Below are 23,707 nucleotides of genomic sequence, written 5' to 3'. Positions count from 1 at the left end.
TTTTAACCTAAGATTTTTTTTGTATCAACCCCTGAAGATAGCTTTATTACAAACTGTGTATAAAAAGGAGCAGAAACCTGTAAGTATAAGTTTTGTCACATGGTTGTGGTCTAAAACTAGAAGAAACCCTGTTACAAAATACATTTGACTTAAAAATATTCGTTCAATGGTTTTATGTTACATTGGACAAGAGATGGGATTTTACTTTATGCTAGATCAAGTTCTAGTTGAAAAAGGCAACATAAAGCCACGATCTTGCAAATGCTTATTTTTGTGAGTCTTTCCATTGATTTCGGTGAGATTATTTTAATTTAATGTTACATGTGTAAGTATGTGCAGGTTCTGATCTAAAATCTATTATTATTTATTATTATTATTATTATTTAAAGTTAAAATTATCAATACAAAACCTGTAAGAAATGGAGATCAAAAGGATGATGATAGATTACCTGGCTTATCTGTGGATGTTAAAAAGGTACAGAAAGATAGCTGACCTTTTATTAATGTTAGTGATAATTGAGCTGATCTTTGAAAAATTAAAATATTTGCTTTTCCTGAGTTATAGTCAAACAAGGTTAGAACTTGGAAAATTGCCTCTGTCTTTTTTATGAGAACTGGTGGTTGCATTCCTAAGTGGCTCATAATTATTTTTTTCTTTTTGTATATGAAGGTGTTTTATAAGAAGGGAGTAGGCTCTGGCACAGCAGTCAAAGAGACTCCTGAGATTGAACGAGTAAAGAAAAATCAGCAGAATATTAGTTCAGTAAGTGTTAGCAACATTAACTGTCCTTCCCCAGAGCAAAGAGTCGTCAATTTTTTTTTTCATTTTGTTTATTATAAATATTACCTTTTCCTATCTTTCACCTTATTCAAATACTACTCCATCAGATTTCCAAGGTTTAAGGCACTACATTAACATACTATCGGGGCTACACAACTCCAAAAGTAATGTTTAATTTGGATGTGTCATCATTATTGGGAAATAGATCTTTTTAAAATTAAATATATGATGACAGGATTTCATCTTTCAAAAAAACCCAAACACCTTAACCATATTCACTATTGCTGATTTAGAATAAATTCCAATTACAACCTGCAACTTAGAAAAATGTCTTATTAACAAAACATTTCCCCCCTTAAAAGTTGCTGTAAAGCTCATACTCTTTAGCTGGTTGTCTGGTATACTAAGCCAGAAGAGGCTTTGGGAGAAAACTGAGGATTTATGGCCTGTTGAAGACAAGTTGTACATGTGGAGCTGATGAGATTGGTCCTTTAAATGAGATTGTTTAGCTATGGCTGCTTGAGAATCTTAGGCATGCCAACCACCATTTGAAAGTCAGCTATCAAAATAGCAGCTTCTTAGAAGCAGGATGTACTCTTCAGTTAGAAGTTTAAAAATGTGGTAATTTGGAGAAAGATTTGAGGTCAACTATCACCAAATAAGAAAAGGCACCTGCATCGTACATGTTTCAGAGTAGCAGCCGTGTTAGTCTGTATTCGCAAAAAGAAAAGGAGTACTTGTGGCACCTTAGAGACTAACAAATTTATTTGAGCATAAGCTTTCGTGAGCTACAGCTTATGCTCAAATAAATTTGTATCATACATGTGTATGTGCATTTTTGCACACTGACCACTGGGCTCACTCTTAAAAATGTGGTCAATTACATGACATCTCTCGCAACTGAACACTTCTTTATAAAAAGCAAACTGTTGCAAGTAATAGAGTCGTAGCAGGAGGCGTGGTACTTTTTGTATCTGCTTCTCATAGGAAATAGGGTATTTTTTAACATCTATTGTACTAGAATTTCAGTCTTTACTGATCACAGGTCATCTGTTTACTGTGTCCTCCCCCCGTGGCCAGAGGTCACTCTGCAGCACTCAGCTTCTGTTTCTCCTCTTAGTTCCTGTGACACCTTCCAGGGGAACCCTTGCTGTCACCTGCCCCTAGCATGGGGAACCCTTGTCTGTGGCTGCTGTGGGTCAGCTCTCCAGCTCCACCAGCCGCAGGCAACACAAGAACTCCTCTTTAGGCCTGGCAGGCACAGCTGTCTCTCTGCAAGTAGTGGTAGGCACACTCCACCATCTGCCTGGAATCTCCAGCTCCGTGTCCAGTGGACATTCACAATATTCACAGATCTGCTGCCCCCGAAGAAGCAGTAAACATCAGCTTGCTAGCTTCACCTCAGATCACTGCTCTGCTTAACACACAGCACTGAATCTGTGTATAGTGAAAACAAGCAAAAGTTTATTTAACAAAGAGAAGAGATTCAAACGATAGCAAGTAGAAATATTGGAAACAAATGGTTACATATCAAATCAAATCATAACAAGCATTCTAGAACCTAGATTTATATAACTAGGTACTTTCATGTGATATTGAGCAAAGTTCACCACAAAGTCCTTCCAGTGTTTTTCTGCCAGGCCTGGCCATGACCCTTTTTTCCTGAGACAAAACACACTGCCAGCTTGTCCCCTAGGTAAAGTGCACTGTATATCTCTTTGCAACCCCTGGTATATTAAAACAGTCCTTTCATCTGTATCAATAAACTGGACATTCTCCTGCTGTGTGTTACTTGCTATAGATTTTGCAATTTCTTGTTGATTTTGCAGTCTTGATTAGCTCAGTATGCAAATAGACTTACATCATGAGACACACAATACAAAATGACCAGACAGAGAGATAAGCATCTAATATAACCTGTCTAAACAGAACCTGTCCGAGGCATCTCACCTCCCTTTAACTTCAAGGCTTTAAGAACATAATTTTCAGTATAGATACATAAGTTCTTAAATGTTATCTGTACCTGTATTTTACAAGGGTTACAATAACCAGTGGGCTATTGGCCGTCGGGAAAGACCTTACCTGACCCCGTACGGTGAATTATTGTGCATACACTTGACCCAAGGCATCCCTGTAAAACTCTGGCCCGCTGTGCCCTCTGTTAGTTGGCATAAAGAGGTTCCTTGGTCACAGTTCCTCAGTAACTCAAAAATACAACCCAAAACCATTTAAAACACTTCTCTTCTGGGGGTCCAATTTATTGAACCCTGAGGGTACATGCTGGCCCTCAAAGCCCCACTTCAGGGTTTCTCTCTCTTATTATTGAAGCTTGTTCCAAATTCAGCAGTCACTCCCAGGCTTTTCTGGCTGGAGTTCAGCCTCCTGGCTCTGACTTTTCAACTTCCCTGCTATCATGGTCATCTCTGCAGGAGCCTTTCTCCCCTTCACTGCAGATTCCTGCTGCCCTTAATAGGGGTTATCTGCTGTCTTCCATCAGGCCCCACCCAGCCGTTAATGCTGCAAAGGTGGGCTGGAGCAATTCCTTCAGTAATTTGGGTTGGCTGTCCCCAAGCATCCAGCCCATCACCCTGTTATACTGCTATAGTATGCAACACCAAATACTACATTACATAGAAATGTAAGAACAGGTAGGCAATTTTCATTTATTTTTGGAAAATTTATATTTTCCTGTGACTTTTTTTTTTCTTCATCACTTCTCATCTAACTTTGATTCGTGTAGTTAAGATTCTGATGCAGACCATTGGGTGCTATCCTAGCCAGCTAAGGCAGACTAAGGGGGGGGTGTACGCTGGTTATTGTAGGGGATTCTATCACTTCCACCACCCTCAAGATGGAGCACCCCACAGAAAGCAGCCTTTAAATTAGCCAGTGCCATGGGGTGCATCTTTCACACTGGACTTGGCCAAACAGCTCAGGGCTGCCACATGAGCCCTGGGCTGGGTTCCGTAAGACCTGATCCCACCCATGTGGACCAGGAATTGGAATGATTACTATTTAGAAAAATAATAAACATGATTATTCTTTAAAATTTGGAGTTCCAATCTGTAATATTACTATGCAAGGTCTAATTGTGCATTAGCCATAGGAGAAGGATTACAGAATGTTTGTTGGGCTTTTCTAGGTCTCCTTTAAGTTAGTAACTATTTTTTAAATATCTATTGTTCAGATAAAATACAAAGAAGAAATGAAGCATGCCACAGCAATTTCGGATCCCCCAGAAATAAGGAGAGTTAAGGAAAACCAGAAGAATATTAGCAATGTGCGACCCTAATTCATTACTTTCATTATACTGTATTTTCTCTGTTTTATTGAATGTCTTGGTTCTAAGTGAATAAATCCATGATGTTTGCATTAATTCTTCTTTGTCAAAAAGACTATTTAACGATTTAACTATATAATCTTCTCTCAATGTTGAGCTTTGATTAACATTAATGGGAATTACCTACTCATATCAAAATAACATTATACACTTGATGTGTGAATTTTGAGAATTTGCAAAAGGATCAGCATTAAGTACCATGTGGATAGAAGTGTGTGTTCATTGATTAATGATATTTTCTAGTAAATTGCTTTACATTATTCTTTAATTTCTATTAACAGAGCACAGTACTTTTGTTACTTGGAGATCTCTGTATAATTTCTAATACCCTGTTTACCAGGTTCAGTACAAAGAGCAACGTTGCAAAGCTACGCCTGTGACTGTCACCCCTGAGATGGAAAGAGTCAAGAAGAATCAAGAAATTGTCAGCTTGGGAAGTTGCTTTAATTTTTAATTTAATTTAATTTTTTTCCTCGCATGATCATCTGATGTATAGATTTCTACAAAACAAGTCTCCACAAAGATGTTTGTTTTCCTTAGTTGAGCATATACTCAAAAAGAAATATATATCTTAATGGAAACCTCCAGAATAACAGTTGCCAAAGGATCTATTAACAAGGCCATTGCACGATTCAGGAAATGAAACTTGATACAGGCTTCTGGGTTAAACCAATGGCCACAATTTTATTAAATAAAATATTATTAGACCCAAAGCGATTCCCTCCCTTTCAGGTCATAAACTGACTAATACAGTCCTCCTCATGTTTCTCTGGCCATAATTGGCTACAATTAAGTGTGGACTCCAATTAATCCCTCCTTTGTCCCCCTTCCTCCCCTTCAAAAAGCTGCCCCAAACTGGTATCCCAGTGACGAAAAAGACCACTTCAAAATTCTACTGCTGGGCAGAAAGATGTGTAAAGCAGGGGATTTAGTTAGCATACTTCACCATCCTCACATTCCTGAAGCACTGTCTTCATCCTTTCTGATCTGTCTTCAAAGACAAGCTGGCCACCTTGCTTAGCTGGACTCCCAAAGAGAGTGTGACGTAACGGGGCTGCTCATGCAGTGGGATCTTCCCACCCAGAGATTTTGAGGGTTAGAGCCAACTAAATCAAAGGTGACTGCAGCAAAGGCAATGAGGAAATGTGAGTGTGTTTGGCTCCAATTTCCCTCCATTTATACCATTAGCCAAAGTATCCATCCTCACCTTCTAGAAGTTAGCTGATTTCATAGATTCATAGATTTGAAGACCAGAAGGGACTATTTTGATCCTCTGGTCTGACCTCCTGCATAACACAAGACAACCTCACACAGCAATTTCTGCATCAAGCCCATAACTTCTCTTTGATCTAGAGCATATCTTTTAGACAACGAGTCTTCAGTTAAAGATTTCAAGTGACAGAAAATCCACCACATCCATATATAAATTGTTGTTATATATATGGTTAGTAGCTCTCTCTGTTAAAAATCTGTGCCTTATTTCTAGTCTGAATGTATCTAGCTTCATCTTCCAACCATTAGATCTTCTTAAACTTTTTTCTACTAGATTAAAGAGCTGTCTGTTATCAGAAATATCTTCCCTGTGTGTAGGTACTTGTAGCCTATGATCAAGTCACTTCTAACCTTTTATTGCATAAACTAAATAGATTTATCTTCTTTAGTCTCTTCATATTATTTTTTGATTTCCAGACCTGTAATCATTCTTGTAGCACTTTTCTGAACCCTTTTCAGGTTTTCAGCATCCTTTTTGAAGTGTGATCACCAGACATAGTATTCCAGTAATGATTTTACTAATGCTGTATACAGAAGTAAACTGCCTCCCTAATCCAACTTGATTTCCCCCTACTTATATATCTAAGGATCAATGCCATTTCATTATGGCATTGCACTAGGAGCTCATGTTCAGCTGGTTATCTATCATGACCCCTATGTCATTTTTAGAATACCTGCTTTCCAATTTACAGCTCCCCCATCTGGAACACTCTTTGTTCCTAGATACATGACCATGTATTTGGTTGTGTTAAAATGAACGTTGTTCAAATTAGATCTTACCAAATGATCCAGGTCAGTCTGTACAACTGACCTGTCCAAATCATTGTTCACCATTCCACCATTTTGTGTGTAATATGCAAATTTAATCAGTAATGATTTTATATTTTCTTCCAGATCATTGATAATAAAAGTACTGAACAGCTTTGGGCCAAGAACAGGTCCCCTCAGGACCGCAGTAGAAACATCCCCGTTGGATGATGAATCCCCATTTACAATTATTTTTTGAGATTTCTCTGTTAATCGGTTTTTAATTCATTTAATATAGGCTACATTGATTTTGTATAGTGCTAATATTTTTTATCAGAATGTCATCCAGGACTAAATCACATACCTTACAGAAGTCTAAGTATATTATATCAAAACACTTACCTTTATCAACCAAATTTGTGATCTCATCAAAAAATAATAAGTTTGTTTGGCAAACCTGTTTTCCGTAAATCCATGCTGATTGGCATTAATTATTCTGCCAAGTTTTAATTCTTTACTGATTGGTGTTGCACATCATCTTCATCATGATTTTGCCCAGGGTTGATATTAGGCTAACTAGCCTATAGTTTCTCAGGTCACCCTGTTTGCCCCTTTTGCACATTGGTACAACACTGAACATACATGAGTTTAATGCATTACTTTTAGATGTGTAGTTACTTTAATTAAAAAAATGCAATGTGCATTTAAATAAACATATGATTTTGACAATTGATTTAAATTCTCTCTGTTCCCTTGTGCTGCCTGTCATATTCCCCAGTGTACTCCATAACCCCTGGATAATCAGCAATGGAAATAGTGAATACAATTTGGAACATGGATGTATCCTTTATGTGATCTCTGGGTTTGTTAGTTTGGGGTTTTTTTTATACAGTAGGTGCCATTAAAATCTTGACAATTACCACTTGCTCTAATTGAATGTACTGCAGTATTTGTGGTATGCCCCATTCTAAGTGGAGGGAGTACCATAAATACGGTAAACTTTAGTATTGTAAATGCCAAGTTATTAATTGGTGTACAGAGTGTTTATGTGTGTATGTACACACAAGTACATAATTAATAAAAATCTATAGGAAGAATTCAAGGTTATTTTTCAAGAATCAAGTTTTATAAGCCTTAATAAATTTCAAATGCAGTTTATCTTTTGATTTGTTTCCTGGATGACCTTTTAAATCCTATGTTTTAATGTAATGTAACATCATTTTATTGAAATCGTATATACCATTTTTATTAATTGAAATAATAGGTTCACTATAAAGGGCAGCCTGCCAAAGCTACTTCTGTGAGTGTCACTCCGGAGATGGAGAGAGTCAAGAAGAATCAAGACAATATCAGCTCGGCAAGTTGTTTGAATCTTTTTGCTGTTTATTTTCATAAAAATGGTATGCTTTTCAATTTAGATTTGATGTGATAAATGCATCCCATTGCATCATTCGTTTGAAGGTGAATTCTTAATCTTTGAAAATGTATACTGCACGTACCCCCAGGGGCAATAAAATTACCCATGTTTCCCATAATTATTATTACACAAAATGTAAGTGGATATCTGGGGCAGTGCTATACAAGGAGAAAGTTGCCCTATGTCAATATGGATTCTGTTTGAGTAATCTTAGTCTCTTGTTACCAAGCTTCAGAAGTAAACTCTAGGGTAAAGGACAAAAAGAATGAGAATTCTAAACTCAGTGCAAGTTCAGCTTTTTGTGATTCAAAGCACGGAAACTTAAACATGGTTTTCTGTTCCACGTTGCATTGTGTTGTGCTTTGTACATATCAGAGATGACTGGTCCAAAAGGGATCCTATTGCCTTAATATCAATGAGCAAGGCTTGTATATTTGTCTTGAATTTCATGATTCATTATGTTCAAGGTTTTTTGTTTCTGTTTTTAACTGGCCATTAACTTTTGTATCATTATGAAGTTTTCTAAGTGTTTGAGAGAATAGATGAATGAGTAAACATTTGAATAAACTTTGGATGAGGCTATTAGAGAGCAGGGAATTAGCCAAAGTGGCATAGAGACAGAAACAACCAGTCAGGCAACTTGCAGGGAAGAAGGCAACAAGCACCAGAACACAAGGGGTGAAATCCTGGCCCCAAAGACATCAGTGGCAAAACTCTAACTTCATGGATGTCAGGATTTCATCTAGAGCAGGTATTGGACAAGAGGTGATAATAAAGAACACCCTAAAACTTAGATAGTGTTTATCAGAGAAAGAGTAAAGGAGATTGGGTCTGTCAGAGAGACTATGTAAGAGGCAAAGGAACAATAACTGTTGATCCAAGTGTCCATGAGATGCCCTTAAAATGTAAGAACAAATGTAATTTAGATACCTGGTTCTGAGATATTCAATTTCTTTATCACAAAAATGTACTCATGAGTTTTAATTATTTTTATCATTATTCCTGCAAACTAAGATATTTTTACAGGGACTTTCCCCAAAATTGCCTTGATAAATGCTTGGTCATACTAATGAGCAATGGCTCAGAGATGTAATGAAATGCACTGGCAGTAGTTATATGACGAAAGATAAATATGTTGGTATCAAGAAAGACAGTTACACTTTAAATTTTTATTGTATATTGTTAAAGCACATTTATTTTAAAAAAACACTGCCTAATAAATCTTTAGAGACTACGCTGTAGTTTATACTGTGGATTGCTCAAGGATTATTAAACAAACATAAAATACTAAATTCATTTATCTGCTGAATAGTTGGGCTTATATTTTATTATCCTCTCAGTATAAAAGCATATTATAATAGATTTGTACACATGCTTTGAGAGGAGATAGCTTTGAGTGTAAGTGCATGGATATATTTAACATGATATATATTTGCATGTAATCTTCATGTTATGATTCAGAAATGAAGACTAAGATGAGTGTTTCCATTAGTGAAAGTACACCAGTCTACTGGAATGACACAGAAGTCTATGCTAATTGACTCCCTCTTTCCAACTAGAAACAGTTACATTTGCTGTATTAAAAACTTGACAATTGCTATTTGCAAGTAATTAATGTTACTGTGGTATCCCTGGCATTCAGTATACTATGTATATAGAATACCACAGCAATATTAATTAGGCACAAGGTAACATTGTAGATAGTAATGGCGACTGATGCACACGCAACACATAGGGCATAAATGCTCATTCTCTAAATGTACCAAGATGATCCTCAGATGTGTTGCAGTCATTTTACACCTGCACTTCTGGCAAAGTCTGGGCATAGAACTGGCATATGCAGTCCCGAGAGGATCTCCTGAATATAAGGGGATCAATCCTCTGGTTCTTACACCATGCTCTATCCCTGCTGGAGAAAAGAGATAGGAACTATCTAGGGATGATCTGGTAGTTCAGTCTCCATATTCAGTTCTGAGCACAAACATTAACACTTTTAAGAGAGCCAATTATGATGGTATTTTTTGTAATGTTCACTTTGACTAGTAAGAACTTAGTCATGACCTATTTCACATATGCCACTCAACAGTCAAGAAGTTTGACTGTCAGCCACTACTGACTTTTTGAATGTGTGGCCAATGGAATGAATGTGTCCATTTGCCATTTCAAGTCCCCTGCTGTATCTGCAGCCTAGATTTAAAAAACAAACAAAAAACAACAGCTGTGAAAGAGGAGGAAACAGAAAAAGTATAAAATGATTTGGAAATGACATTATTGTGAGGCTTCATATTTGCTATGTCTTTCAATGTAAATGAATGCTTCATGTGTACTATCGTTGCTGTTTTGCAGGTCAAGTACAGCAGTGATCAGAAGCAGATGAAAGGTAGACAAAGTATGATTCTTGACACACCTGAGCTAAGGCATGTCAGAAAAACACAAAACAACATCTCAATGGTAGGGTACATTCTTCAAATAATTAGACTATACTAAGGAATGACACTTGACTGTACATTGGCGTTTACCCTTCATTAATCTAGGTAACTAATTAAATACTGTACTAAAGTATGGAAACTGTGTTTTCTCTTATGCCATTCAAGGGGGAGAGGGGTTGCTAACTGCATATGAATGTAATGAATATTGTCAAAATACTAATAAATGGCTTTCTAACAGTTGATTGTCTGGCTTTTAAAAAAAAAAGAAATTTCAGGCTGTTCCTCACTGTTTGAGCATCCCACAGTTTGACTGGATTAGGTGACACACACCACTTTGTGCCTGTGCATGTTCCTGGATTGTGTGTGACTTGAAATTAATTGTGTTGAGAGTGTGTGTGTGTGTGTGTGTGAATATGCACATTAAAACATCACTGATTAATAATCTTTTTAAAAAATAAAATAATGCATAATTGGGGATACTGCCTTTATAACACTTATTCATATCAGTTTTGTTCCAAGGGTTGATATGTTATATTTTTTCTACTCTTCTGTCCCTTTTTGGAAAGCAGGCTGCATAGGAATAACTTAATTGCCCATAATTTCTATCTTTATACAACCAACTGGTGCTTAACAAGAAAAGTCAGAGGAGGGAGTATATCTCTTATATAAAACTGTGCATGTCAGCAAAATTCCTAATGAATTAAATTACTTTTTAAAAGATCCTTAAGAACCCTGCCCTGATATCACAGGGATGTTTGCATCATTAGATGTATCGGTCAGCATCATTGCATGAAGAAGCTCAGGAGCTTGAGTTAATGCATGATGGAATGGCAAGCAAAAAAAAAAGTAGTGCTGTTTTTTTTTTAATGGTAACAATATATAATGAAAACATATCAAGGAGATGGACTGGACCACCTGTCAGGTCTTTTCCATCTCTTGTTTCTATGATATTATTATGATGCAAAAATCAAAGAATAAAATTGCTCATTATGAAATAGTGCTTGCTAATTTTAGCGTAATTCAGATGAGTTAATATCAGTCACTGCTGGAGGAAAAAACATTCCTATTCTTTTCTAGGTGAAATATCATGAAGATTTTGAGAAGACAAAGGGCAGAGGTTTTACACCAGTGGTGGATGATCCTGTGACAGAACGGGTGAGAAAAAACACCCAGGTTGTGAGTGATGCTGCATATAAGGGAGTGCATCCACATATAGTTGAAATGGATAGAAGACCTGGAATAATTGTTGGTAAGTTGTTAAATAATGTTGCTGTCCAGAGATCTGTGTGAAGATAAAAGGCTCTGCTTCTCCTTCTCCTTATAATCAAGAAAAATATCCCCTTTTTTCATTTTACTTGCCTCCAGTTGTGATGATGGTGTTAAATATCACTAGCTTACTTATTAGTCACTATACACTTTTCCGCAATTCATTATTTTGTGAGGGTTTTTTTCTTTTAAATTAAAATTAAGGGTCAGAATTGCGGTTTCAGAGAATAATTGTCAGGCAGAAAGGGTAATTGTAATCAACCTTATCAGCTTCAAACTAATGAGAACATTAAGTAATCAAATGTTAAAATGAAAAACTAGATACTAGCTTTACAAAGCCATAAGAAGAGGAAAATTGCAGAGTAATATAAAAGATATTCTAATCACTACATCTAACTACAAATAGTAAATTATTATATTTGAGACTTTATAATATTTAATGCAAATAAATAATCCAATAGAAAACTGCTATTGACGGTCTGCTGTAGGTTAGCCCTGAGAGAATTCAGCTTCACCCTTGGAATACATGGGGAGGCAGTCATTTGTTTTAAGGTATAAATTCTATTTTTTTTAATTTAAAAGTAGAACCACCTCTCATATGAATTCAAATACTAATCAATGCTTTCATTCCTAGTCTGCATTTTCCAGTGTGAAACTTGTACTGAAGTATCAGTACAATGGCAGCTTCTAATGAAATCGTTAATATTATGAAGATCTGAAACAGTAAGGTATTTCTAGAAGCTGGGGGGATATGTTCCCATTTGCTACCTAACTTTGTAAGGTGCTATAAATAGTCAATGCAGTTTTTCTTTAACTTGAACATTGGTATAACTGGCATTCACTGTTCAAGAGAGATCTAGGGCTACAGTTCTTCAGTTTGAATAAATGTGTATCCCTCTAATGCAATGGTTCTCCAAGATTTAAATTCTGCAGATCAGTTCATAAGGAAAGGACCCTCTTCATCAATCACCTCCTCTCCCTACCTATAATGTCTTGGGAATGCTGCATAAGAGTGGTACATGTGGTCCTAGCATTTTGCACTGTTCTGACAACATTTCATTCTCTGGCTTGCCAGTAGCTCTTCAGGTAGACCACAGCTCAAGAACAGCTGCTCTAAAAGATTGTTCAGGTCAAGGCCGTAAGTGGTCAGAGAGAAGAAAATGGACACGGTAGCTCTTGGGCCATAACATTTTGAAGTCTTAAGTTCAGCTGGGCTCCCTGCATTTTCATATCAACTAATATTTGTTCAAACTGAAAAAAGAAAATCTAAATCCTAAAAGTTGGCAGAAATGTAATGGGAAAGGGGACGAGAACCTTGCTTTATTCATTTTTCTCTTTCTGGTTGTCCTATTTTCTCATCTGCTCTGCCTGGCACAAATACAGGCCACAAGAATCCTGAAGGTGTTCATTCTAGAGACTTCTGTACCTAATAACAAGGGTAATTTATGATAGAATTGAATGGAGACTAAGACGACATGGTCTTCTATCATAGAGAATTTTATAACAGGGAGTGACAGAGCTCTACTCAGTGGAAGATAACTTTCCAGACTCTGAAGGCCTTGCACTAGGACAATACAATCTAGTCAGAGGAATCATTGGCCTGCCATCTAGACCCCAAAGCCAGAACAACCACCTGATTTCCAAACCTAGATGCAAGGTAGTCAGCTAGGAGTAGAAGAGCTCACACATATATGTGGTTCACAACATCTTATTCAGCACATGTTTTAAAACCCAGCCAGTGCTGCATTGTAAGTTTTATTTTTGTTTTGTGTACATGTAATTCACTTATGCAACCATGAGTATAATGACAGAAGGGCGGCTCAGTGTCATGTACTCCAGTCAGTCATAACTAAGCTCATCTCTCAGAACATAAACTTCCCCGTTTATAAATAACTTATTGTGAAAAAGTTAGCACTTCTGTACCATTTGTCAAGTAGAAGTCCTTTAATAAAAGAAAAAATAAACACACTTTTTTTTTAAAAAAAAAGTGAAAGCAAAAAACAACAATTATTTAACAGAAATAGCCCATGACAAACTTGAGAGTTTACATTTACTAATTTTTCAGTTAATGTCTTTCTCAAGTGACCTGCATTCATATAGACTTGCTTAAACAAAATCAAAGAACTCCTCCTTCAGGGGATGTCCTGGGCACCTGGAAAAGATGGCAGGGTCAAAAAAGACCGCAGCCATGACTCTCTTTAAGTTAACTCTAACTGATAAATGTTCATTCAGGTAGGGAGTAATGCTTCCTTATTAGAACCCATCTGGTGGGCTCTCTAAGTGTGATCAGTGGAGCCCTAACAACTTTTTCCAGTGCCTGAACAATGCCAGAATTAACAACTCTGCTCCAGAAAATGGAATTTTATGTTATGCATAATAGGACAGTCCAAAACCATTAAAATAAATGGGCTATTTCACCGCCCCGGCCCCCAAATTCTAATCTGTCTATGGACTGGTGAAGTAAAGGGGGTCTATGCAGCTCATATAGGTCAAACACCCAACAACAATATTTTCAGTTGGAAAGAGGCCACAATGAAACTGAAGTGTCCCATCTGATGAAGTGAATTGCAAGGTTCTTGTTCTATATACATTGTTGCAGACAACACAGGAGCATAAAATCAATGTAATAAATAAATGGTTTGTATACTGAAGTCCTCACGTAGTTTTCATGTTTTTTATTTAAAAATGTAGAGTAAAGTGTGAAAAATAGGGGGCTCACCAATTCACTTCCTCCTTCAAGCCTGTTTGTGCTTTACATAGATGTTCAAATTGTCATTGCTAGGGCTAAATGGCTGTACATTGGCTTTCCATTCATCTTGTCTGCAGGAGCTAGCACTACACAAGAATGCAAGGCTGTAGTAGATAACATATAGCGCATACAATGAATCCAGCCCCAGCCTGTGGGACTTGTTTTATTGGCTGTGCCTGCTCTTGCTGTGACACCAATTGCAGGGATCTGGCATAAGCAATCCAATAAAACACTTGGGATGCCACATATTTGGGGTCCCCAGGGACTGCTTCACCGACTGATTTGTAAATTAGCCTGATTCCACTCCCCAACAGCAACAGGGCCAAGTTCATTTAATCTTATCCAGCATATTGGGATCCACTAAATCTTGCAGATGGCTTGTCTAGCAAGAAGACACGAATGAATGAATGTACAATTTGCCCTTTTCTCTGTTATCTGATAGATCCACATTTTATTTGGTCACACTTAGTATCAAGGTTTGATTTTGAAATGATTAGTAGATTCGATTAGCCACAAACAGTACATTTTATAGATTGTGGTAAACCTATTGACAGACGGTTTTATAGATGGTTATATATACATGATTATATATCCTTTTGACCTGTGGAACTCTATAACTATTGAGTAGTCATTTAGTAAAACATCTTTTAATCATTTTAACCTTTCATACATTGTTTATAAATGAAGTCTTCATATAAAACGTAACCTTTTAATCTGTAGACCTCTATTCTAAGCTATCCAATAAAGGGTGGTGAACTGAAAAGTTTGTAATGATTTCTGTATAGAATTGTGAGGAAAAGCCTTATGGTTATAATTGTTACTAAATTAGTAAGTTGTGGTCCAGCACTGCTTTGGGATAATGTGGGGTAAGATGTGACCTGTGCCCTAAGAAACAAATGCTTTCTTGTCTAGGAATGTCTAGATCTTTCCATTAATGTCTAGATCAAGGCAATCCCTGTCATTTTAAAACTTCTTGTTCTCATGCTTTTATTTCCTTCACTGCTTGTCTGTCTTATCATTTCTTTCTTTTGGGAAAAGACCTCAAAGTCTGGCGCACAGATCCTGGCTCCATCTTCGACATTGATCCTCTGGAAGACAGTATTCAGTCTAGGAGTCTGCGTATACTTTCTGGTATTGCTTCTATCTTGAGTTTTCCCCAAATCCACTTTTAAATGAAACTGTTTTATCAAATTTTCAGGTCAATATGACAGCCATATGCTGTATTTTTTCATTTTACAACCATTCTACTTTTAAAATGAGTGTATTAAAGGAAATTATAACTATATTCTCACACACAACTAAGAAACAGTGAAGGCATTTATCTTCAACTAGAATTACTGTTTTCTGTTACAGTTAAAACCATAGTAATTCCAACAGTACTGAAGTCTCTTGTCTTGATTTCCAAATAACTGGATTTCACTAAAACTTCAAAGATACAGGAGGATTTGATTCATAAAATAAGTTTCATGGTCTTGTGCAGTTTTTGTTTATGGGTTACAATGTATTATATTTGCTTGCACCCGTCATTTGTTTATTTACAATAGCACCTGCAATGTGCTTTATGCTTTCCGAACATTCAAGAAAGGACAGTCTCTGTTCTCAGGTAGCGCACAGTCTGAGGATAGACAGACAATTAGAGGTTAGGAGAAAGGGAAAAAAACAGGCAACAAATATTATGGCATGAGTTCCATTATTGCCTTGTTTTCTACTAGTGGTAGGGGCTTAAGGAGCCTTTTGAATTTGATTAAAAAGTATTACCACTCACCTTAATAAAGAAAGCAGTGGCGGTCAGGAGTGTGTTTTTTTGTTTGTTGTTTTTTTTAAAAGAACAATTTAAGCTGATTTGCAGACAGTTTATTAACAATAATTCATATTTAGTGATGGAAAACAACTGGCAGTTTTGCCATTGACTTCAGCAGGACTGGGATTTCACCCTTGGTCTTTTGAGCTCTTAAGCTTGGAATTATTTAAATATTAAAAATGTATTTAAAATAGGTTCTTCCAAGTGTAAAACTGGTTAAAATTATCTTTGCTATTTTTATGTTTTTATTTTTTCAAAATACCTAACCATAAAGATCCTAAAACACCATATTAGAGGCTAAGGAGACCTAATCTAAAGCCCATTAGAGTCACTGGAAAGATTCCAGTTGTCTTTAGTAGGCTTTGAGTCAGGTCCTAGTAGCTGGCCAGATTTCTTGTTTGAATCCAAACCAGTTTTACAATGCAGTTTACCAGGAGACTATCGAAGTATAAGCACATTGTATAAGCACCCTTGACCTTTTCATAAGCTTCCTTCATGCCCTACAGCCACACTATTTGAAATCTTTAAATTTCTTCTTTAAAAATATACATAAAACACAGTGGTGACCACTGATGTGTCAGGATGCTAAACTCCTAACCTATGCAGTGAGCTAGACTATATTTATCTTGCTGTGAAAAAAAAGGCCATTTTGGCAGTCACTTCCGTTTCCAAATTGATGATGATTGAAAGTTACAAAAGAAAATGTGTTATTAGGCAGAGAGACTAAAAGGCAAGTTAAAGGCTAGAACAAAATTATCTTGACTTAAATATATTGACTATAAATCCCAGAAAATCATTTTTTATGGGAAACATTTATGGAACCTTAATTATAGTAATGGAAATAATCATCATGTCAGTTGATCACATGAGTTATAGAGAATAAAGGCAAATGCGGCCATCTTTTGTTGCATTCACTACCCTAGTAAAAAATAGAAATTTTGGATAGAAATTATTTATCTCACCAAATTTCTTGCTCTCTTTCACATCAATCTTCCCTCAAAATTTTGCACATTTGGGGGGAAAATCCTGGTATTTCCAAACAGTACTTTCTCCACCCTCTCTCCTTCCATCTGGGGCTAAGTAATTAGGACTGAAAATCAATATAAATTATCTAGAATCACTTGTATATTGAGTCTATAAAAAGAATAGCATTTAATTTACAGATGGGTCACTCACTTTCATGTTTGAGGCTTTGCAGACTTCTCGATCAATTTTATGGAGTTTGTGCTTGAATAAGTTTGAATATCAAGCCTTTTCCCATGTGATTTAAAGCCATGTTTTTTCCAACAGTGATCCAATTTAAAAGCAAATGTGCCCATTTTTTTTTCATCTGAGAGACTTTTGTATTTATCAGGGGTGGAATAATGCCTTTATTTTTCAATTGCAGTTTTTTTCCCCTCTCCCTTCTCTGCTCCATTTTTCACCATTTTTTCCTAGGATCTCTGCACCTGGGCCTCCTTTCTTCACCTTCTTTGTACCATTTGAGGCAGGATACAAACCAGTCAAGTCCTAGTCACACTTTTTTGAACCAGTGATGTTCCAAATGAATGTGCAAATGAAGAAAGTTCACCTTCAAGCTGTTGTTACATAAATCATTTGCTGTGTTGTTTGTTTTGTTCTGTTTTGCTCTTCTGTCAGCTAACTGTTTACGGCAGTATTCTTTTCCCCTTTGTAGAAAAAGCAAGGCGTTATAATAAACAGCATTTCCATTCCACCAGTACTTTTGGCATGAGTTTGGGAGATGAAAAGTCAGATGGTTCTGAGACAAACCCTAGCCTTTCTTACTGCAGTGAGGTAACAAGGCCATCTGATGAAGGAGGTATCCATGGAGTCCCACTTTTCCCCCCACTAATAACATTGTCACACTGTGTTCAAATCTCACAGGCCAATATTAACTCAATGAACCTTATTTATGCATAAAACATTAGACCCATGTGAGCTTTTGAAATACTTGCACTGAACTTGGTCCATGGGGAGGCACAAGAAGCTTTTCAAGCTTCCATACTTATTTGCATGCCATCTTTCTATTCCCTACCTCATCACCTTTGGGAATTGAATTGTAATAATCTGAAAGCTTGAGTAACTGCCATTTACTATAATGAAATGAAGACTCCTTTTGTTCTAACAAAACTCACCAATCTGGTTTTCTCTCTTTTTGAATAATGGGAGTGCACAGTGTAAATGAGAAAATATGCAACTTAACTAAGCAGCTTGAACCTACTTGTGATTTCCAATGAGCAAATCAACCTTATAACAACAGTTGAGGGTCTTAGTGACCAGATCTCACCATTACCATAGTAAATATCTGTATGTGCTAGGCTCTTTTTTGATACCATGAAAGGAAAAGAAGAAAGACTGAGACCTTTCTTAGATAAGAAACCTTTCCTGGCTCTCATATGCTATAGACCTGAAAATAAGATATTTAGAAACTAGGATTGTGATCTGATATTTTTCTAGTGTACAGTTTTGTATCAGAATATTGTGCAAAAGTTTTCATTAGTACAAACTCATATCACAAATATAAATACGTCTGCTGATGGATCATATGGTATACAATGTTGTAAAATAAATAGAAGATCTCTGAGAATGATTTTTTGGATCTTTAAAAAGTTTAATGTGAATTGTCTGTACCTAGTGTCATTTTCTGTTCTATTCTCAATTTGCCATATGAAAAGACTTGCTTATCAGAACATACTGATATCTTGGCTTTGTGCTTCTGCCAGCAATTTTGCCTTTTTGAGGACATATATATATAACTGTTCAGAGAAGGTACTTTCTTGTTGTTTGCATAGAATTCTACCACATAATAAGTGTGAAATGTATATTCTTCCATTTTCTCACTTTCTGTCAGCATTAGAAATAGGTCAGAAGCAAAATATTGGTTCTTGAACTTTGAGAATGTTGTATCATGATCCAAATTTTGTGGGTCAGACCCATCTCCAATTAAACTGCAGTGTGTATTAGACTCTATTTATGCATTTTAAAAGTTTAAAAACAATATGTTCTAGAATTTAAAAAAAATGTAGAATGGTAGAGACAGCCAATATTAACTTCGAAAAATGTGGGCATTAAAAATGAAGGTTGTTTTAAATATCTTTTAAAACTGTTATAGGATGTTAATATAGAGATACTGCCAGCAATTCATAATTTAGGATTCTTTGTTTTAATTTAGTATTAGAAGGGTACCAAGCATTTTAATTGTAACTGCAGAAGGCACACATAGAGCCTGACACCTTTTAGTGCAGTATATTACAGTATTGTTGTCATAGTGCCTAGAGGTCTCAACTAAGATCAGAGCCTATTATGCTAAGGGCTATACATATACGTAGTAAGTGATAGTCCTACCCACAATGGCTAGACAAGGCAGACTAACAATGGGAGAAGGAAAATAGTGTTATCTCCTATGTTCAGATAGGGGACCGGGGCTCAGAGAGATAAGTTGACTTGTCTGAGGTCACACAGGAAGTCAGTGAAAACTGGGAACTGAGCCCTTATCTCCTGAATCTCAGTCTGAAAATAGTAAGTAGGGTGTGTATCTTATTGGTTGCTTTGCTATTAACATTCTTTGTTTCTGTTTCTCTTTCAAAATTCTTTGTTATCATAGAATCATAGAAATACAGGACTTAAATGGATCTTGATAGGTCATCAAATCCAGTCCTCTGCACTGAGGCAGGACTAAATATTATCTAGACCATCCCTGACAGGTGTTTGTCTAACCTGTTCGTTTAATCTGTTCTTAAAAAGCTCCAATGACCGAGATTCTATAACCACCTGACATAATTTGTTCCAGTGCTTTACTATCTTTACAGTTAGGAAGTTTTTCCTAACATCTAAATCTCCTTTCCTGCTATTTAAGGACATTACTACTTTCCTATCCTCAGTGGCTAAGGAGAATGATTTGTCACCTTCCTCTTTATAACAATCTTTTACATCCTTAAAGACTGTTGTCATGTCCCCCTTCAGTCTTCTCTTCTCCTGCCTAAACAAACCCAATTTCTTCAGTCTTGGAGTCATAGAATATCAGGGGTTGGAAGGGACCTCAGGAGGTCATCTAGTCCAACCCCCTGCTCAAAGCAGGACCAATCCCCAATTTTTGCCCCAGATCCCTAAATGGCCCCCTCAAGGATTGAATTCACAACCCTGGGTTTAGCAGACCAATGCTCAAACCACTGATCTATCCCTCCCCTTTCCTCATGGATCATGTTTTCTAGACCTTTAATCATTTTTGTTGCTCTCCCCTGGACTTTCTCCAGTTTGTCCACAGCTTTCTTGAAGTGTGATGCCCAGAACTGGACACAATTCTTCAATTTAAGTCTTTTGCAAAAATATTGAATTGTTGACTCATATTTAGCTGGTGATTCACTATTACCCCCCCATATCCTTTTCTGCAGTACTTCTTCCTATGCAGTCATTTCCCATTTTGTATTTGTGCAATTTATTATTTGTGCCTAAGTCTAATAATTTGCATTTGTCCATATTGCATTTCATGCTGTTTATTTCAGACCATTTCTCCAGTTTGTCAAGATCATTTTGATTTCTAATCCTGTTCTTCAAAGCACTTACAACCCCTTCCAGTTTGGTGGTATCTGCAAACTTAATAAGTGTACTCACTATGCCATTATCCAAATTGTTTATGAAGATATGGACTAGACCCAGAACAGATTCCTGCTGGACCCCATTCAATATGCCCTTCTAGTTTGATTGTGAACCACTGATAACTACTCTCTGAGTACGCTTTTCCAACCAGTCGTGTGCCCACTTTATTGTTAGTTAATCTAGGCTATATTTCTCTACTTCGCTTATGAAAAAGTCATGTAAGACAGTATCAGAAGTCTTACTAATGTTGAGATATATTACGTCTTCGGCTTCCCCCCATCCACTAGGCTTGTTACCCTGTCAAAGAAACGTATTAGGTTGGTCTGACATGATTTGTTCTTGACAAATCCACATTGACTGTTACTTACCACCTTATAATCATCTAGGTGCTTACAAATTGATTGTTTGATTATTTTTCCTCCATTATCTTTCTGGGTACCAAAGTTAAGCTGACTGGTCTGCAATTCCCTTGGTTGTCCTTATTCCCGTTTTTTAATACATACATATTTTCCCTTTGTGCAGTCCTCTAGGATCTCTCCTATCCTCCATGAGTTCTCAGAGATAATCACTAATGGCTCACAGATCTGTTCAGCCAGGATGAGGGGCCAGGACTCGATGAGGATGTGTTGAAAAGGACCCTGTTAAGATAAATGTATTGTAGTAAGGTATTTTTACCCCTTTTGACCTGAGTGGTTAGCCAGTATTTGGGATCTTTCAGGTTATTTCCATTTGGGGGATACACTGATGCCTGAAGCAGGTATTTCTTTGATGCAGTCCTGTTTGTTTACAAAGAATATATATGAAATTTTGTGTCCCTGAACAGAGTATGAAACAAACAACAGGAGACAGTGTCTTTTTTCACTGTTCCAAGCCTCTTTCCAGCCAGCATTCCACCCAAAAGCTGACTCTTCAATTTTTTTTCTCAAAATCATGTTATGAAAGCTTCCCTGCTGCCTTCTCTGGTGTTTCTGCCCCTTCTCCCTCTCACACATGGCTCCATCAAACAACACCAGGTCCCATGCATTTATATTCAGACCCCAGGGAAGACTCCTCTCACCGCAAGATTGAACTCCTCCAGGCTTGCATGTGGTCTGTGTTTTGAGTAGCGGCTCTTATTGTTTCCTCTATCTATACCACACAGGAGCTTAATTGCTTTTTTATGTTTGTCCTGAATGAAGGGCTGCTGTTACACCCACTGACTTCAATGACGTATTGAATGACAATGGCTATATTCAATGACGTTTCACTCAACCCCCAGCATAGCAATATGTTGGGTTTATACAGTCTGAAATTAAAAATCAATGTTAAAAGAAAAAATTTGTCAAAGTCAAAGAAACCTTTCTACCCAGTCCTGACCTTCCTACCGCCTCCTTCATATAGTGATTCTCCAGGATGTCTTTGCTTGGAAATCTTAGAGGGATGCCAGGAGCTCCACGCTTCTTGCCAATTACAATCCAAATATTTATTGAGCTGCTTGATAGCTTTCCCTTAAGGGGCATTGGGAACTTCCCTTTTCTTAAGGGACGGAGAGTGCAGGAGCCATTCAGCTTCCCTTGCTGCCCTCCGCTCACATTTTTCTCTTCAGTGTGCTGAGAAGAGGTGCTAAGTGAATTACCTCTACTTTTCTCATTGTGGTTGCTGTGGATATCAGTTGTCTTCACTAGTATATGACATTTCGGTTGGGTTTTAAGGCTGTTATATTTGTCTGGTTTCTTTGTCACAGGACCAAGCATGTTGCAGCTTTTGCACAGGCATCTTTAAACTGTGGCTCAATCTGAGGGAGGGATGAATTCAGTAATTTCACAAGACGATGCATGCAGATGGACTGCCAAGGTTTGGCCAAAAGTGCTCTAGATCTCTCTACAAGGGAAGAGCATGCTGGCTTGTGGTCTGAGCCAGCATTCTGTATCTGGGTTGGCAGGAGACTACATAGTTAGTAATATTTTCAAGAATACCTAAGTGACATGGATGCTTCAGGTCCATTTTCAAAAGTGATTTAGACTCCTAAATCACTTTCAGAAATGGGACGTAGGCACCTGTGTCACTTAGGGGCTTCCAGAAATGTTACTTTGTGGCCATGAATTAGAGTAGATTCAAAGAGTGGCCTGTGGTTGGGAGTGGCCTAATTGGTTGCAGCCACCATTTGTTGCAAGAACTGCATGGCATCTGTACACCACTCTATGAGCATATAAGGGCTGTAAAGCCTGTAAATAAACTGCAGGATGCCAGAGGAGAATTCTCCCTACACCGCCCTCTTTTGTAAGCCCAGGCATAAGGGGGTGGTGTTGAGATAATCAGGAATTGGAGTAGCCATAATGCTCTCACTCCACCACGTAGGCACCTGGGACAGTAACTTGCATTTCAGCAACTACAGCAGCCTGGAATATGAGCAGAACAAAGATGCCTTCAAACTACGTTTGGCTCCTCTCTCTGTAGCACAGAATCTGGTTTTATGTTTCTTTCCCTAACTGTTCCATTAATTATTGTTTTATTTATTAATCTTACACAAAAAACTTGGTAAGATTATGTTAAAGTTGCAGGCATGTGTCAGTAGTTTGTGGGTGTATTTCTCTTCAAAACCATTAGTTATAGTAAACAAAGAAACAAAATATTACATATCCAGGAAATTCTGAGTTGGATTAAAATTACAAGTAACCTAAACCTTTTAGAGTATGGAAGTTCAGAGTTGAGATAAGGAGACTACAGCTGCCTTCACTTATGAGACATTCCCCCCCAGCACCTGGAACAAATTGTGAATTAGAATAAGTTATTATTAAAAAAAATCCAGGCTCTTTCATGATGGGGCAGAAAGTGACCATAGAAGCCCATGTGATAGTATTACGAAGTGCTAGTACGGTCAGCTATCAGAAGATGTACAGTTTTAGTCATGTTGGTACTACTATCGCGATATTCCCATTGTTTTGATCACTTCCATTTTGTATCACCTATTTATGCCACTGAGCTTGAAATTGGAGAGGCTGCTGCTCTTGTGTTTCAAATTAGAAAATCCAAACCCCCCCTATTGGAAGAGTTAAATCGTCATGATTCACTGCTTCTCTCTCTCTTTCAGTTCTTGTTTCATTCAATAGTTTGGGCATCCACATTTTGTTTTCATTATAGTTCAGAGAGTCTTTTCCTTAAGGTTCTTCCTCCTCTATAGTAGTTATCTTTTATGGAAGTTTCCTTCCATCTTGTTTTGATCCCGAAATGTTTTCATTTCACTTTCCAATATTCTTTTGCTTCTTTCAGTTTTTATTTTAATTATCTTCCAATTTACTATATCTCAGTGGGGCTTTCGTTTCAGCTCTC

General features: G+C 37.1%; 1 protein-coding gene across 10 annotated transcripts in view; it reads left to right on the top strand.

Annotated features, from left to right (window-relative positions):
• Nucleotides 1-23,707, top strand: part of NEBL (nebulette) — a 406,325-nt gene that overhangs the window by 353,056 nt on the left and 29,562 nt on the right. For 5 of the 10 annotated variants that reach the window (XM_043509413.1, XM_043509418.1, XM_043509414.1 and 2 more), the window contains 8 exons: nucleotides 671-763; nucleotides 3,969-4,061; nucleotides 4,462-4,554; nucleotides 7,405-7,497; nucleotides 9,904-10,008; nucleotides 11,064-11,235; nucleotides 15,040-15,132; nucleotides 17,478-17,621. In XM_043509413.1, the coding sequence (XP_043365348.1) occupies nucleotides 671-763; nucleotides 3,969-4,061; nucleotides 4,462-4,554; nucleotides 7,405-7,497; nucleotides 9,904-10,008; nucleotides 11,064-11,235; nucleotides 15,040-15,132; nucleotides 17,478-17,621 (886 nt within the window). Of the gene's footprint in view, nucleotides 1-670; nucleotides 764-3,968; nucleotides 4,062-4,461; nucleotides 4,555-7,404; nucleotides 7,498-9,903; nucleotides 10,092-11,063; nucleotides 11,236-15,039; nucleotides 15,133-17,477; nucleotides 17,622-23,707 lie in introns of those variants that run through there. The other 5 variants (XM_043509416.1, XM_043509419.1, XM_043509420.1 and 2 more) reach the window with 5 other exon arrangements.

This window comes from Dermochelys coriacea, chromosome 2 (genome assembly GCF_009764565.3).
Source record: "Dermochelys coriacea isolate rDerCor1 chromosome 2, rDerCor1.pri.v4, whole genome shotgun sequence".
NCBI lineage: Eukaryota > Metazoa > Chordata > Testudines > Dermochelyidae > Dermochelys > Dermochelys coriacea.
This window is presented reverse-complemented; position numbering and strand designations above follow the sequence as displayed.